This window comes from Lutjanus erythropterus, chromosome 16, assembly GCF_056507025.1.
Source record: "Lutjanus erythropterus isolate fLutEry1 chromosome 16, fLutEry1.hap2, whole genome shotgun sequence".
NCBI classification, from domain to species: domain Eukaryota; kingdom Metazoa; phylum Chordata; class Actinopteri; order Lutjaniformes; family Lutjanidae; genus Lutjanus; species Lutjanus erythropterus.
The window spans coordinates 18,089,611-18,108,193 of NC_139332.1; the positions used below are offsets into that span (position 1 = coordinate 18,089,611).

At 40.2% G+C, this 18,583-nt stretch overlaps 1 protein-coding gene across 1 annotated transcript in view; it reads right to left on the bottom strand.

Annotated features, from left to right (window-relative positions):
• Nucleotides 1-18,583, bottom strand: part of gabbr2 (gamma-aminobutyric acid (GABA) B receptor, 2) — a 230,227-nt gene that overhangs the window by 157,522 nt on the left and 54,122 nt on the right. The window contains exon 2 of the mRNA XM_084739199.1: nucleotides 7,102-7,239. Coding sequence (XP_084595325.1) covers nucleotides 7,102-7,239 — 138 coding nt within the window. The remainder of the gene's footprint in view (nucleotides 1-7,101; nucleotides 7,240-18,583) is intronic.

An 18,583-nucleotide genomic window follows, 5' to 3' on the forward strand; every position in this document is an offset into this window, starting at 1 on the left:
GGAGGAGGAATCAAAGAGTCTCAGCCTGACGAAATAAGCTGTCCCGAAGTCTGGTGGTAGCGCAGCAAATACTTCTGTATCTCTTGCCAGGTGGCAGCAGGGTGGACAGCTTGTGGCTGGGCAGGGTATTATCGTGTAGCATCCTCCTGCTTCCTGCTTTTTTCGGCACCATTGGGGTAGCTTCGCTTCATTTTTAGCAAACTCTGCATAACGCTGAGCCGTTTGTTACACAAATTGGCTACTGTCTTCCTGAAACATTTCAGCAGATTCACAGATTCATCTCCACAGTCACAGCCATTTTAGCATATGGATTTTTAGAAAGCATACTTAATTAGGGAAGTTTATGAGGCATTTTGTAGGGACCTTGGTAGCTTGGGGCCTTAGATAATTGCCTACTTTTGCCTAACGCTAAGTCCCCCAATTTTTATGAGAAGCTGTCAACCATATTTTCATCCCTATCTTGTTGCTACTGTCTGCATTGAATCTGATGCAAATTAAAAAAAATGCACCAATGATTTTTTTCCTCTGACCATACATCTATATGTATATATGTATGTGAACAGAACTGCTGCAGGAACATCTCAGATAAAATCATCAACAAAAAACACTTAATAAAATCATAGTAACTCAGTGTGCAGTGGTTTATGTTGCTGAAAGTATATATATGTATATCAATGCTTGTATATTGTTTATTTTTGTTTATGTATTTTACACATTATCCTATTCTATTATGAATTTAATTATCAGTACATGTTCTATGTGTATTTAGTATGAAGGAACTACAACTTTGTTTTTGTTGTGCAATCCTGTATTTTCCGTACTTTAGAAAAAACACTGACATGACAGAAATGGCCTGCCTTGTACAATGGAAGTCCACCTCTACAAATGATCAATTTTGTAGGAATAACATTCTCTTGTCTCCTTCTTCTAATCTTCCAAATCACGAGAGGCAAAGTGATCGGCAAGCATAATTTTTCATTACACACTCAACGTGGCTGAAAATGAACAGTGCCACCACTGATGGGCCTAATTGGTGAGCGAGAAGGGGCCAGCAACTGGCGAGAGGGTGGGCTGGGGCTATTTCCTGGCACTCAATGAGCCATTTACAGAAAATAGACACCACTGCTGTGGGGAGGAAAAAGGACCTCTCGTAAGTTAAGAAAAAAGGGTGACGAGAGTGCAGCATGTTGACTGGGTACATGTACCTGTGCCAGCGAGTGTTTAAAAAGCTCGCCAAATGCTCTCTGGAATTATATGATATCATGGTGAGAAGAACACAAGATTAATCACAGACCAAGATGGCTGCCAAGAGGATGGCTTCAACATTCATTGTTTTGCGGAAATAAAAACACAGCAATCAGTGGCATTTGTGGCTGATGGCAGCTCACAAACACAGCTGCGTCTTGCCCTGTTTCTTTGAATTTCAATTTTATGCTATTACAGTGCATGTCTGCTACTGTCTGTCTATTCCTCCATCATTCCCTAAATCCGCTCCTCGCCATCTGTCCGTTGGCCCTGGACACATTCTTATCCACCATTTTAATTTGCTTGGGCAGTCATTTTAGCACATGTACAGTACTGCATCACAAAAATGTAGAGCTACTGAGAGAGAGGCAGTCGACAAAGGAGCCCCTTCAATGGCATCACAGCAGGACATGAGTCAGAGTCAGGAAGTGTCACAAACAGGTCAATCCTTACACACAGTATGCAGAGATTAACAATATGCTGCTGGAAAACCGATCACAATGACATGCCATCTGTGCATACAGCCGATTACTATTGTTAAAGTGTTATCTTACAGACCAGAATGGCTTTGGGTTTGACAATGTCGTTTTTTGAGGTTTTATTAATTTTTTTTAAAAAGGTAGAATCAGTAGGATTTGTCTGAGCTGCTCATAAGTGTACCAGAAAGATATCTGATAGTTAAATCTCATTCTTAGGACACAAAATGCAGTACAGCAAATGGTAAAGCGTCCTGAGTATGGAAAAATAAGGAGAAAATAAGGAAATACAGGCAGAGGACAGGGTCAGCCACTGCCACACACTTACAACTAGTGGTAAGTGATGACTGAAAGGAATTATGTTTTTATGAGTCCATATGTCTTATTTGGGAAAATGTTGTATATTATGCCATTAACAATGGACCCATTTAAGTAAGAAGTAATAATTGAAAAGGCACCCTCTTCTTTATCTGATATTTCTCCAGCCAGACTTTCTAAGCAGAGTCAGAGGAAGTGTTTCACCGACAGAAACACCCATTTAAAAATCTCTCTGTCATAATAGAGCTGCAATACAGAAATTAGAAGGTAATTTATCCTGAGGGCATCCTTACATATGTTTCTATTAATGGTTTTTGCATTGTTCACGAGTCACAATTTGTCAAATGTAAATGGAAGTAAAAGAATAAAGAAATGTTTTTTTTCCTATGGCCATTGTTGTATAGAGGAGCAATAGAAAGACTGGCTGGATTAGATGTGCACCTGGTCATTAAAACCACCCAGAACATCACTGGTAGGGCAGCACAGTTGATCAAAAATATTATCGAAATCGTAATATGGCCAAGTGTAATATCCAGGATGCAGAAGCTGAAATATTTTTGATAATGAAAACTGTGTGACAAAACAGCATTATAGTGAAGTCCTGTACTGTTGCAGAGATGTCCTGACCAACAAATTTTATTCTTCAGATGGAAGAAAACAAATGTCACATCATAATTTTTTTTAAATAAAAATGAAAATTTTGATGCAAAAATGATCATTTCCACTAACTGTGAATCATACTGCAATTGTAATATCTGTCAAAAAAAAATCTACTGTATATAAACAGTTTTTGTGAGAAGCAAATAGGGAACTACAACTAAATTTTGCAATACAATCTTGTGTTATATAATGATGAATAGATAAGTTAGCAAGGCTACTAAAAACTAGTCTAATAAGTGTCTCTGTCAGTCATTTGACCTTTGCCTTGCAGGTCGAAACGGTCCACCGAGTCTCTTAGTCTGGAATAGTGTTAGTGCAGCCTCCCACTTCTTGCTTCTTTTTTCTTCCCTCTGTCTTCTCAAATAGCATTACCACTATTTGCATCATTGTATCATCCCCTAACAATAGCCATTATTACAGACATTTCAGCTTACCATTCTTTTAAGACATTATTCCACCTGCGAGGAAAAATATTAGCTATTGGCTTCTAGAGCACAGATACTGGCACTGCAACTACCCTTTCGAAAAACCTGCTCAGCTTTAAGTATGTGCATTCAAGTGTGAGCATAGATCGTAATGAACGGGTACGCAGTGGGAGTTTATTTTTGTTGAGCCTTTCAAAGCTGACTTCATTAGGCATCAACACTGATTGAAAGCTATTTTTATGGGCGTATGATTAAGCTTTTTCCAGGAGAGCTTGTTCTCTCAGCTATCTCTACTGTAGATAGTATCTGCGAGCTCCCTGTTTTGATGTGGAAATGATGAGCTTGTTGAGCCTGGCCCATGAAATCACCATGAAAAATTCTCTATTCCCTTCTACACCAACTCAAGTCTTGCAGACGGGGTGCCAGGGCTGGGTTATAAATATTCAGGGTGAAAGAATTCATAGTTTTAAAAACAGATTCCTGCTAATGTGGCATGCTAAATGTAGCAGGGTACGGGACTCAAAACTTCTAATCATCTCTCCTTCACTCTCTCTCTCTTCCTCTTTGGTTCAGGAGATGCCCTTCCTCTCAATCTCTCTCTTCATTCCCTCCTTCAAGCATTATTTTAGCTTGAAGCAATGGCTAACTATCTTTCACCACAGCTGTTGTCAAAGCAGAGAGCTGTGTGTCTCCCATTTAAAAAAAAAAAGTAAGCACACACTGCATACAAATGATTTCATACACAAATAGGATTGTATAGCCTTACCAGTGCTGGATTTTTGGGCTGATGTCAATAACAATATTAGGGAGTAAAAAAAATCTTGATATCAGTTTGATGACAGGAAATATTGTAACATGGTGCTTTGCAGCAGCTCCGACCACAACTCTAGTTCAGACAGTGTTGAAAACTGCTGGTCGGGGCAGGAGAGATGTGAACTAGAGAGGGAGAGGAAGGACATTGGGCATCAGAGGCAGCAGAATATTTTCATATCTTACACGCTGGATTAAGGATTTACTTTCAACCAAACCAGAGTTGGTGATTGTTGAATAGTGTTTGTGAAAACAAAGTCTTCTTACTTTTGTAAAAAAAAAAAAAAAGAGAGAGAAACTGGCAGACAATAGGTGTAAAAATATTTCCTTTATTGACATTTATTTTGATATTTATTAGACTATAAAAGAGTTTTAGCAGCAGCTTCACTGCTCATATGCATCTCCCAGCTGAAACTATAGACACAAAGTGTTATTACGTGGCAGGAGGGGCAGAGGCTTGCTAGTTAGCATATTAACTTCAGCAGATATTGCTATGTCTTTGACATAACATCATAACTGTTATATTCTATTGATAATGTTTGATAACATTGGTTCATTTTTTGTGTGTGTTTGCATGTTTTGAATTTAAATTCTCACCATATTTTACTCATTGCTCCTTTAATAATCACAGCTTTACACAAGAAACACACACTTTCAATAGGAACACGTGAGTGTCAGTGGGCTCACAGATGAGGCAGAGAGGCTCATGCCAGCAATCCAGCCGGCAAGTGTGAGCACCAGCTAAACGGAAAGGTGCCACCTTACGGTGCATTCATGCTCCACAGAACAGCCAAAAGCTATCTGGTGTGTTGTTTACATCCACTGACGTGTCTCTCTGCAGTGCACATTATAGCTCCTTGGTGAGTCATACTCTGATGAGGATGGAGCTCAGGTCTGCAAAGACATCTTGCATCTCAGAAAACAGTAACCTGAGCTTCTGATATTGTACCACGCCAGAAGTATAACAACACACATGCACATATTTGCAGTCACACTTGTTTACAGATGAATGCACAGATTATTACATCTAATACGATACCACAGTACTTACACTGGTTTCAACATGGTGCTGGACAGCTAACTGATTTGTATATCGTTCAGACTGCCTCTGCACCTACATGCCTGCTGGCCTAAAAAAAGCAATTCAGTTGCTTGTGGCAACAGTGACAACAGTCATTGAATTTATCGAATGTGTTTTCTTAAGGCATCCTCTTTAAACACAGGCACATTCTAGGTGTTTTCTTGGTCATTCACCTTGACATTTTCCCCTCAATCGCCCGCTGTCTGTCAGACAGTGTCACAATGTGTACTTGGGATCAGACTGGCAGGAATTTGTTGGTGCTGGTATCTGTATTAATAGCAAAAAGAGTCTGGTGGGGAAAGTGCTCTGGGGAACACATTGTACCAGGCAGAGTGTTGTGCAGAGCACAAGATTGCTACTGCACTTCTCACAGGTAATCACAGCCAAACAAGCCAATAAATGGAGAGGAGGAGAGCATACAGACACACATGCACACAAACCACACTGACAAATACTCGAGAGCACTTAAAATTCAACTATGGCCTGAACCGCTCTTTCTAGACCGAGATCATTACCGCCGAAAGGAAGTGAACACAGAAACAAAAAAAAATTGCTCGTCCTTTCATTCCCTCATCCTGCCTCATCTTTTCACTCTTGAGTGACCCTGACAAGACAGCGAGCAAAAAGGAACATGAAAAGCAGCAGATTCACAGTAATTGCAAGCAGGAAGAAATATGCCACGTAATGTGACATTCAACTCAAAATGCAGCCTCTTAAATTATGCTATCGCCTCCCAAGCACAAGCTTCACTCCTTTCTTATCTGTGCCCGATAACCTTTGTAGAGTTCGCAGTGAATTGAATGTATTCTCTTTGGGAGGAGTGATTTCCCTCTTCGGTGCTGCAGCACAGTAACACAGTCAATGAAACTGTAAGCAATGATTCAAGGGGTCAAAAGTTTACCAGATGCAAGAATGACTGCTGTTTAATGTTTACAGCGAGCAATCACAAAACTCTACTATGTTAATGACACCAAATGCCATTTAGCTAGCAAGAGTATAATTGAATGGTAAAATCTATTATGTGAACGTCTTGTAGGTAATTAACATTGACTGGACTGAGTAGTAATACTTTTATTAGTTCATACTGATAACAAAACACCCCCAAAACATATTTTTCAGTCAAATCACGTGAAACAGGATTTCACTATGAGGAGAAGTCCTTCAAAAACAAGTCAAAGTGTATCTGTGTTTGCTTTTCTTGTTGAAAAAATAATAAAAAAGCAAAACATTTAAGGCTTCACAAAACTGAGTTTTACATCGAACTCAAACTCTTTTGTTATGAAATAAACTTAAGTTTTACCAAACTATATTCTTTCGTCAAGATGATATACTTAACTTCTTCAGATAAACTTGTATGTTTGAGATAAAAAAAAAAAAAAATTCTGTATGTCAAAATGTTCACAGGGAGCCATGAACCTGACTGTCATTATTTGGGTGCTTTAAAATTAAATGGTTACAACTGCAAATATTAATTATTAAGCATTATTCACTTACATTTTAAAGAAATGACAACCATTTTTGAAATCTATATTTTTTTCTAAATCTCAAAGATACAAGTGTTTTTGTAAGAAGAAAACTAAATCATCTCAACAAAGGATTACAGGTTGGGAAACTAGTTTTAGTGGTGTGGTGGTGTAAGAGTTTTCTGTTATAGTGTAAGTCCAAGCGCCTAACTGAAGATGAGCAAAGATTTTTGACCAACTGATTGAAGGTTCTGCACAGTACTGTACAATGGATTTAAGCCATTTCGTCTCTGATTGTAAAATGAAGAAGGATTCTAGAGATTAGAGAATTGTCAGTAAGACATTCACCCTGGCAAGGTTAATGAGGGATTAAGCCATGAGTTGAGACCCCAGGACATATTTACACACCACAATTCAAAGGAAGAAGAATTTTTGGAACCTTAATTAAGTAGGAAAATCAGATTTTCTGATATTAACCTTAGAACATGTATAAGTACAGTGAGTACAGAGTCAGCAAATCTAATCTGTTCTACCCAATCATGGACTTGACACAGCAGCCGGGGCTCACAAACACTAGATAGCACTATAATATATACCACTGACATGTACAGTAAAAACCCTACCTGCACCAGATTCCAGCCCTCCAAGGACTCTGCTATGATGGAGGTCACAGAGGGGCAGACTCCGCCGAAGATCATCAGGTGTTTGGGACCGTAGCATATGGCATCAAAGAAGGCCCTCAGCCCTTTGGCGTTGTCACACTGCAGACACAGAGAGAGGTGGAGGAGAAAGACATGGGGAAAAGAGAAAGAGAGAAAGGACATTCTGATTAGTTTTAGCTGTAAAAACAGAAAGAAAGTCAGAAGTAAATGATACAAAATAAATAAATTGCATTTAAAATCATAGGATACAGGAAGAGACAAGAGAGAGAGGTAGTCTACTACTAAAACTCCCATATTGCCTATACAAAACCCAGCAATGCTGTTTCCTATTAACTTTTATGATTAAAACTTCATTTATGGGCTTAGTAGATGAGATATGGTTGCTGAGAGCTGCATGTTGGCTAATATGAGTAATTAGCATAAAGATCCAATTAATTGCCAAAAACTGAACACATAATTTTATTTCTTAACTTAGAAAGGTGATCTAAGAGTCAAAGTCAAAGTGTATGATGTCCAAAACAGATTTTATGAGCAGTGATGTGCAGCCCCCCTCCCCCACAATGCCACCTAGCTAACCTTAATGACCTGCTACATTTTTTTCATTATAACAGGCTTGTGTTTCTTACTGTTTGATTGTACTTGTTTGGCCAACATAAATAGATTACATGTAATTGCAACTGCAAGCATCATTTAGCCTCTTTGATGCAGGGATAGTTTTTAGTTTTTTAAAAATTTGATGTTACTGCTAGCACAGTAACATAATAGTAATAATAGTAGGGCTTTTTTCATGTTCTATGGTGTTATTTATGATTAGTATGTGGATAGGGGCATGAAAATTGAGTTCTTTCTTCTTTATTTTACCCAATAATAAGCTAATTATTCTTATTACACGGATTGCCCAACATGGAACTCTGAGCAACCACACTGAATTTCATTCAAGAGGCCTAAAGTTCACAGGAAACACCATTAATAATTTCAGCCTATTTTAGGCTACCAGGTACCTGGCACACAACAGAATAATCAGAATGTTAACTCTGGTTATCAAACACTACAAATCCCAAATCTGAACATATAGACTTGATGCTTCTCTGCAACAAATACAAGTTCTAGATACGTTATAGATTATTTCTGTTTGTTTTTATCAGGAGAAGAAGTTTTACAAAATTTTTGATAGTTTCAGATGAAGTAGGGATTTGTCTGATACTTGAAATAGAATGAATCAATAATTACCAACTGTACAAAACAAACTGCTGTGCTCAGGGGGTCATTATACTTTATCATACTGTGGCAGAGGCACTGCAAAAACAGCAGACTCACTGCTTCACTGTAATGTACACTGCTTATGAAAAATGACGTGACATTTAAATAACATTTAACTTGTTATGCTCCCTGTGCGCTGTGGCACATGCTAACGCACAGTAATTGCAGCCTTGTGTGTCTGCGCGACGTGCTTTGAAACCATCATGTAAAACAATGTATTTCACACAGGCGGCGAGAGCGGGCCCCCGCTCTGATCCAGTGCTGCAGAATGCAGCCATTTCACGTCACTATGGCAACCAGAGGAAAAGAGAGCGCGAAAAGGGAGAGAGAGAAATGAGAGAAGAGAAGAGAAGGAGAAAAAAAAAACTGTGTAGGTTCCTATTGATTGTTACATGAGCTGGCTAACTGGTTTTGCTGTGATTCCCTGATTTCCAGAGTTCGTAATGATATTCCTATCAGCAGTAAACACTTCCCTCCTCAGTCTTCTATTATTGCCACTCAATTCAGGATGTGCTCCTGTGTGCGGCTGACAGATAAATGGACTGACTGACTGACTGACCGACTGAATGGCAGGTGGTGTGTGTGTGTGTGCGTTTGTGCGTTTGTGCCTTCTGACACACTCCATCTCATCTGGAGAGTTATTTGACCTTGTTAGCCATCGGCCGGCAACTGAATGAGATTTCCCGCTGAACAACAGCACAGCCGGCCCTCCAAAGCACAGATTGAAAAACTGAAAATCGAATGTGGAGGAATGAGACTCCTAACCGGACGTGTAGGACTGTATGTCGTGATCTGTCGGTAACTTTATTAAGAGCATGGCAGATGTCATGCCTGTAGGGTTTACATCAGGTCTTCCTGAGATAAGGATGACCGTGTCAGAACCCTACATTTACCTGCTGCCACGTCCGTCTTCCTGCACCCCTATACAGTTACATATAGTCATGTGCTATCACTTTATAAATGCGCTCATATGTCTTGCTCCCATAGGAGAACCCTACACAGAGTTTTACCAAGCATCCAACATAAAGGGTAATACCTTGAATCATTTGTGAAAGGTTCTACCCAGAACCCCCTATGAGAGGTTGGAATTTTATCTAGACCTCACCCTTGGGGTTCTACCGAGAACACTTTTATTATTCCAGGGGTTCTACCAGGAATTCCAAGGGTTTCATCTAGAACCCATTCATGAAAGAGGAGGGTGAGGCAAGCAGTATTCAAATGGTTGCAATCTGCATCCTAAAAACTAGATGCTACTTAATCCTACGCACTAGTCCTTTAAGAAAGTTTGCTGAAGCTGAGGTTTATCACATCCAAAAATATGTAAACACTTGTTTAGACAGTGTAGTCGCAGACACCCCGAGTTTGGCTTAAAATGGTTTGCACGTCCACACAAACACAGACGCGCACATGCACACACATGAAGACCTTCTGCTTTTGGGTTTAAAATGCTGTGAAACAGTTTTATCTGCCGCAGAGTGAGCGAGGAACATAACCATTCTTTACCACCTACACTACATTGTCACTCTCCGCAATAAATCAGCTTAAACCTGCACTATCACCAAGCTCTATTGTACTCACATTGACAAGTTTAGTTGCCCACATTTCTTCTCTGTTGCATGGTAACCAATCGAGAATCACAATCCTACCAGCCCACCTTGTTATGGCCAGCTGGAGAGAAATGAATGATAAGAGTATGCAAATGGAATATCTTCTTTAATAGCCTGCTGTTTTATTCAGCTGTGTGGCCAGGATAAGGAATCCCCACTGTGTCTAATCACATCTTCTCCCTCTCATTTCACCTGAGGCATATCCGCAATCTAGTATATTTTTGACTGGCATTACAGCATACATTGTTCTCAACTGGCATGAATGTACGTGCGCAGGGGAAAACTGAGGGGTTTTTTTACCAATAATTGGTCCTCTACTCCAAAAACTGAAAGGCATTTCACACAATAAGAAGTCTGATGACTTAAATCCCACACTCATAGAAATAATGGTTCCAAAAGTGTTCTTCCTGAAGGACAAGAACTGGACTTAAGAAATATATCTTTAGTTTAATATAACATAACACAAAGGCAATCAGTTAATCAGCTGGAGCTAAACAATTTGTGGCATTTTTGCTTGATAAATGACTTAAACTATTTATTGATTATCAAAATAATTGCCAGTTATTTTTCCTTCGGCCGTCTAATCAGCTAATCTCGTCAGCTCTAACCGTATTTGTCATTGTCTCAGATGACAATGGGATCGCTCAACTGAATTCCAGTAAGCAATTAAAAATCACCAAAATTAGAACCTCTAGCTTTTTCGTGGTGGAAGGAAAACAGCAAGAATAAAGCTACGAAGAGAAGCTACATTGTTCTTTTTTTCTCTCATTCTCTGTTCATCCCCTCTGTGCTTCATTCATCCTCTCCTACTTTCACCAGGCACACATGCACACACAATCTGTTATGACTGCTCACAGAGCCTTGACCGGTGTGTTGTCATGCCAACGGTGTAACTATCCACACTTTGCGCGCTGGATGGAGGGAGGAGGCCGCGGCAGGGCCCGGTGTAGCGATGGTTATATTTAGCCTCTCATTAGGTAGCACAACCACTCAGACATTAATCAATACTTATTCAGCTATGGAGACTCTGTAAAGCTTAATGCCGGATAGACAAAGCGGGACGGTGGCAGCAGAATATAATGGGACACAAAGAGTAACGAGACATGGAGATAGTGAAGGTGATGGTGAGAGAAAGGGGGAGAAACATGCAATTGAATAGAGGGAGAGACAGACAGGAATGAAGAGGTATTAGCCTGACATTAAGCATGCAGTATAATAAAGTCAAGTCAACCAGTGTTATAAAGCTGCCCTCCGTTATAGCCCCACAATGGAGTAATTCATGACCTGACCAAATAAGGAGCTATAGTTCAAAACTGTATGTATTCTTTCTTTTTTTTCCAGGGTTCTACATAGAACTATATAGGGTTATTTGGCTTGTCCCTGTAGAAGAGTCCTTTGTGGTTCCTTGTTTGAACTTTTTATAAAGGTTCCACCTGAAACCCTTTCAGAACTCATCATAAAGTGTTAGACCTAGAACCATCTGTGAAAGGTTCCACTCAGAACCCTCTATGAGATGTTCTACTTCTATGGTGTAATGGTCCCACCCACACCCTCTCTGGGGGTTCTATCTATAACTTTTCATCTTTCTAGTGCAAACAAGGACCCACCCAGAGGGTTCTACCAAGGACATTTTAATATTCCAAGGGTTTCATTTAGAGTCCTAGTGGAGGTTCAACTCAGAACCATTTTATACTAAGAACCTTTTTATATTTTATATCTACATTCATCTAGAACCCACCCAGAAGGTTTTATTGGGGGGCTTCTACTAAGAACTCTTTTATATTACAAGGGTTTCATAGAGAACCCACCCTGGGGGATCCAAAAATAGCCTTTTTGCCAGGGTTTCACCCACTACTCTATTGTCTTCTGAGGGTTCTACGAGGAACCATATAGTATTCTGCCAGTAAGTCAGAAATGGTCTCACATATTGATCCTATCCCTGAAGAATTCTTTCCTCCAAAAAGAACCATTGACAAATGCTTACTTCAGAAAAGAGTTCCTCATAAGCAAGTGGTTCTGTGTAGAACTTCTGCCCCCCAGGAAGAACCTTTTTCGAACTATTATTTCTAAGAATGTACACAAGCTGCTCCTTCTCTCCTTCGATTCACTTCTTTCACTCTTTACTCTCGCGTATCCTTTTTCAACAGTACTGAATGTTATGTCTTATGTCTTTTTCAAGGATTTTCAAGCAGTCACGGAGAGCGTTGAGGTACAGGCTGTATCTTACACCCCAATTTTCCCGGAGAAATATGCTCTAAACAAGGTATAAAAGGGAGACAAATATAACTGTCCTGAAAAACACAAAGAAGTTCTGAGGAAAAAATCTGGTACAATGAGGAAGGCACAGCAGCACTTAACTCCCAAGTCGAACGGAAAGAAATACTACAGTACTTTATTTCCCTCTTCCCCAGTCTGAAATCTAATTCCTGGCATTTGGAGGCCATTTGGAGCAGATCGATGGGGTTAACGCCCGTAGTAATCTGTTTGACCGCCTTGGGAGACGGCCAAGGAAGGTGTATGCGTGTGTGTGTGTGTGTGTGTGTGTGTGTGTGTGTGTGTGTGTGTGTGTGTGTGTGTGTGTGTGTGTGTGTGTGTGTGTGAGAGAGAGAGAGAGAGAGAGAGAGCTGGTGGGGTGAGGAAGAACCTGGAGATGGAAACTCAAGGGAGGCATATAACCCTGTCTAATGTTGAGAATCCATAAACAGAAAATTTACCACAGCAGGATATCCTGCTGTTCATTCACTCTTAGCAACAAGGGTTACAGAAGGGTTCTTCTTGAGGTACTAAGATTCTGCCCAGAACCATTTCCTTCTTCCGAAGAACCTTTTTTTTTTTTTTTTTAAAAGAAAGGGTTTGTCAAGGGTTTTTTGGAAGACTAAGGGTTCCATTATGAACCCTTTTCATCCAAAGAACTCTTTTTGGAAGAAAGAGTTCTTCAAGGATTGTCGAAATCCTTGAAGAACTCTTTCATCAACGGTCCTTGATATATTTTTATATATAATATAAAAAAGTGATCCGTAGAACCCCGTAGGTGGGTTCTAGATAAAACCCTTGGAATATAAAAATGTTCTCAGTAGAACCTCCTGAGTGAGTTCTTGTTAGCACTCTTAGAAGGTTATGGATAGAACCTCTCATAGGAGGTTCTGGGTGAAAAACTTTCACAGATGGTTGTAGGTATAATCCTTTATGTTGCATTCTAAGCAGAACTCTCAACCAAAAGCTCCAAGAGTTCTCTTTTGAGGACGAGCCAAAGAACTCTTCATGGTTCTAGTTAGCACCTGTAATTTCTAAGAGTGCACACACACTGGAATCTGACTTCTGTCGTTGGATTTAGAGATACTTGTTATAATATTCAGGCTATATTACTGTTTTTATTTTTTCAAAATGTCTCCTCCTCAGCTTGACATTTCATGCGGTGAGTTTGCACCACTGCGTTTACCATTTAGAGGATATTACTGATGGGACAGATGGCCAAGGAGGAGTTTATTTCAAATGCTCCTCAATATATTGTCTCCATTACCTCTCCTTCACTCTGACCTTTACACAAAGCTACTGAGATTCATCCTGATTGATATATCATTACATGGTGACATTAGCCTACTGTTACTGTGCCGCTGATAAATCACACTCAATTAGGCTAAATGTGAGGAAACAGCTGCCCTGGAATGTCAGAATAAAATACTTTTTTTTTTTACTGTTTCAGATCATTTGCATTCATTATATACGTTTAATCAAAATTCTGTAACGTCTTGGAAAAAAGCTTAGGTCAGCATGCATCAATGCTCCTTTTCTGAAAATAACTTCAAAGCACATTTTAGAAATAATACATCGCTATAGAGGATTAAAACACAAAATTCTAAATCTTTAAAGTCTGAGGCACAATTTCCTTGAAGTTTAACAGCTTTTCATCAGAAAGGCCTTATAAATTAAGCTCCTCTAACTCAATATGATACAATGCAGTGCTTTAAGACAAAAATCTATGACTGTGGGAAAACTCTAACAACAAGCAAACAACAAAACAAAATATCACATTTTGAGGGGTTTTTTTTCTCCTTTTTTTTATAATTACTGCTCAAACACAAGTGCAAGATCACAGTCAAAGGCCCAGTGTGTAAGATTTACGTGGATTTATTAGCAGGATGTGTTTATGTTACCTTAGAATAAGCAGTTTATACACTTTGTATAGTTTATACAAAGGGCACGGGTCCCTTTCCACAGAGGCTGTTTTGTTATAACATCATCTTTCTAATAGGGCTGGGTATCGTTCAAAACTTTTGACACCAGTAACTTGGCCTCCATGTCACTTCCAGAGCATCAGTTTTTCAGATCAAAGACCCTTCTCAATACTCTAAAGTACTGAAGCAATTTGAACAGGGCCATAAAAGTATAGTGAGTTCAGTACCCAACCCCAAGAGACAAACCAAACACTAGCTCTAGAGATGGACTTCTGCGATTTGTGCAAAGTTTCACAGCCACGTCCAGTCCTCCATGCTAAGAAGGAGAGAGTGAGACAAGGTACTTCCACTTTGCAGGCTCACCACTAGATGCTACTAAATCATGAACACTGGTCCTACAACTATTTGCTGAGGTAAATTAACCCTCTTTTACATGGGTCAGCCACAAAACAGCACACCTAGCCCTTCCCGCACTTACAAGTGGGTTCTGAACCAACACCCACCATTCTAACCAGCACTACATGTTGAACGACCCTGTGGCGACCAAACCGTGTCTCTGTACTGTATGTGTGCGTGTGCATAGCTCTGTGTGCGTTTGTGTGTGCACACGTGTGATATTGTGACAAGAACAAGAGCTGATCAGAGCACCAGGCTGGAGCTAACCATGATGAAATGCCTTGTTAGCGCTGCAAACAGAGGCAGCTGCACCTGTCCCTCGTCTAATGGCAAATTACTGCACCCAAATCAGCAACCTGAGGCCCAACACCCGCACACACGCATACACGCGGGTGCAAGTATAGAGAGAGAGAGAGAACAACAGAGGGAAACAGGGAGGGGAGAGCCTGATCTGATGTCAGAAGCAATCTGCTGTTCACACACTGCGTTTATTCATGACAAGGCCAACAGCACAAGTGATTACTGAGAACAAAATCCTCAAGAATCCCGGCACAGAAAATGTGGCTTTGCAGGTTAAGACTGGATGTGTGCATGTTGTCGCCTCGTCTACTTCTATTATGATAATGTGACATCACTTACACACAGCTGTATACTGCGTATGTAGCTACTGTATGTGTGAACATGGTGTGTGTGTGGTTACTCCTGTCCATCCAAAAAACAACTTCCTCCTTGGCTTCCTTGGCTTCATTTGTTTTCTATTTATAAGTATTCAAGCTTTCATCAGTACATTTTACTTGTAATGCTTAACTGAGGATTAGTGGTCGACCAATATGGGGTTTCAATGGCAGCTGCCGATGCTAATATTTAGAAAGCACAGCAGCTGATGGCTGATATATAATGCCAATATCAAAACAAAAAAAGTTATATTTAACTCCATCATTCCGAGCCCATTACAGTCTAATATTTATGGTTAGCCAGTAGGCATAGCCAGTAGTGTGCTGTTTTAGATGGTTTTGTATTAATTAATGAAAAATACATTGGGCTATGCTGTAAATTTCAGAACGAGAGGGAGATCAAGGTACAGTAGTGTCACACTTCAACTGTATTATTCTATACATTACTGTTCTACACATACTACAGCTGAAACAGATGGGCCAATGTGTTGCTTTTTATCTGCATATGTTAAGTTACGTTCACCGACTTTTTCCTCACTTTCTGACGTATCTGACATATCCTGGATTTTCACAAAAGTTATAACAGCAATTTAGCAGCCAGCAAGGAAATGCACTGTTACCTTGATTAAATTATGGATGTCTCATAACCAGTGTTGGAAACATTTGGTTTAAGTGCATAACTAAATATATATAGTGAGTGTTTTTAGACATTTAAATGCAGGATTGTTACATATAATATCATTAATGCTAGTCAGTAATGGTTTTAGCTTAGATTTGCTGTCATTCAGGATTAAAAAAATGTGTTTACATTTAGAAAAGACAAGAGTTATACTACAGGGCTCCATACTTACGTTTTCTAAACCCTTCCCAAAACTCACAAGGGGGACAACTAACATAGTTTCATAGTAGCCACACTGACAGTACTGGCTGCAGATGTGTCTGCAGATAATTTGTGTTTATCAGTCTTGTGAGCGCAGGCATCTGCCAATGTCAATTATCTCAAAATTCCAGAAAATCGGCCCAAGTAATGGATCTATGGAGGACTATGGAGAACATGTGCATTATTTTGCTTGTTGTGTACAGTACATCACTGGCCATGGTATTGCCTATAATAGTATAAAAACAATAAATGACAAAATACAGCAATACTTCCAGGAGATACAAACATTTATCAGTGTAAACCCCAATTTACAGCAACATACAGCACTAACATATACACCAAATCATAAATGCAGCAGCAGTGCAGGAGATGCAAAAATCTGATCTGTACTAACAGCTACGTCTGCCTCCTGCATGCACTCCTCATTGAATTATCTTCCACATCTCAAAGCTGGAAAGGAAATGTGAGCCGGGCTGAATCCAGCGATTGCTAAAACATATGCTTGGCATTATAAAGCCCTATAGAGTTAGCAGAGTGCAGCCAATAGGTCAGATCTAAAGGAGATTATCTATTTCCCCATGTACAAACCCAACTAATCCTCTAAACTCTGTCATGGCTGTCAATACCAACTACTGTCGGAAGAGAAAGGTCGAGAGGGTGCTGTTGAGTATGTGAATCAGTCCGCAACAGTTTAGCAAAGTTTTACTATTTTAGTGTTCAAGCAATGTAAATGCAGTTTCCTTACTGTAGATCAAAAGCAGTTTGATGAAGAGGGGTTCCTTGAGTTTACAGGGGTCAGTTGTCTGTCAGTTAAGGTCAACTGCTGCTGACTGAACTTCTCAAACAGTGATGGCAGCCTCATCTTGCCTGGCTGCTACCATCCATACACATACAGACGTAAGATCTTTAAGTGGCTGGAGCTATTTGTTCCTCGTCGATGAGCCCCTTGGCAATTGAGAGGCCCACTGGGGTGTAACATACCACCCACCATGCCTTTTCTCCTTATTTCTCTAAATGACCAGTGAGACACGGCTGACAAGAAATTCATACACTTAAGGGACTAATGTAAAAAGCAATAGCCAAAGCTTTAAGTGAGATACTTGGGTTGCACTTTACAGTACACTAATAAGACATAGCAAGCCGTACTTTATATCAAATCAGACCAAAACTAAAAAAATTATGTTCTTTAGTATCAGACCCTTTATTCAACATTTATTGGAGTCTACTAAAGGGTAAGTAAAGTGTGGCCGATACTTGGAAAAGAGCAACAAGAGGGAGAGAAGGAGGAGGAAGAGGTGAGGATGATGCATGAGTTGCGTATGCAGCGAGCATCAAGGTTCCTTGTGGTAACATTTAGACAGCAGGCCCTGGTGTATACAAGGAGAGTACACATTGATTGAGAGAGAGTGGATGAAGTAAAATTGAGAGCAGGAAGGAGTGTTTTTTTTTTCCTTTCAAGCTATTCCCTTCACATTGTATGCCTGCAACAAAGAGAAAAAAGAATCGAGGAACCCACCACTTGTCTGGGGAGAGACTGGCCTTTAAAATCCACTGCGACAGACTGACTGTGCTGCTCAAGCTGATGGCTGTTTGCCCTCCATCTCCTCCTCTCTCCACCTCTCCCTGCAGTCTGGCTCTTGTTGTGGCACTCAATCTATCCCTCGCTTTCTGGAGAGCTCAGATGGCCACCAGGATAACCATGATGGCACGCTGGATGACTCTGCGGTGGTGACAAGCAAGTCTCTTTCTCTCCTTTTCACTTTCTGTCTCTTCCACACATACGCAGACACACACACACATCTCCCCCCTGTGCTCGTGCTCATTCTCAAACACACACATACACTAGATAAATCATCATCCCTCAGCAAACGTGCGCCAAAACACAATCATAAACAAATACACACACATTAACGCGCACATCAGCTCACTCACGAATCTGAGATAAGCTCAAATTGGCCAGTGGTGTTAAAATCAGAGCGAACACATTGCACCTTTATTAGCAATCTGTGCTGTGCAGGAAGCAGACGCTGTGTTAAGCCTATTACAGGTTGTTGTGCTTTTGACAAGGCCTGACAACAGCTGGAACATGTCGCGCTAACCAGTGAGAGGGACAGTCCAAAGTGTAATCCCACTGAAACGGGCCAATCACTCCCGGAGGAGGAGAGGAGAGGAGAGGAGAGGAGAGGAGAGGAGAGGAGAGGAGAGGAGAGGAGAGGAGAGGAGAGGAGGACTCAATCAAGGAAAAAACAGAGAGATTCTTGGTTAGGTTCTTTTTTTTTTTGTTGTTGTCATTATAAGAGAAGCATGGGTGTTGCTTATAACATTAATAAATGCTCTGTTCTATTCAAGCGTTCCAGTAAGAAACCAGCGTGCTCCAGACTGTACTAGGATCCTGAAATTGAAGCAGCTAAATGGCTAGTTAGTTTCTAAAAGTTGGTGGAAACAATTACA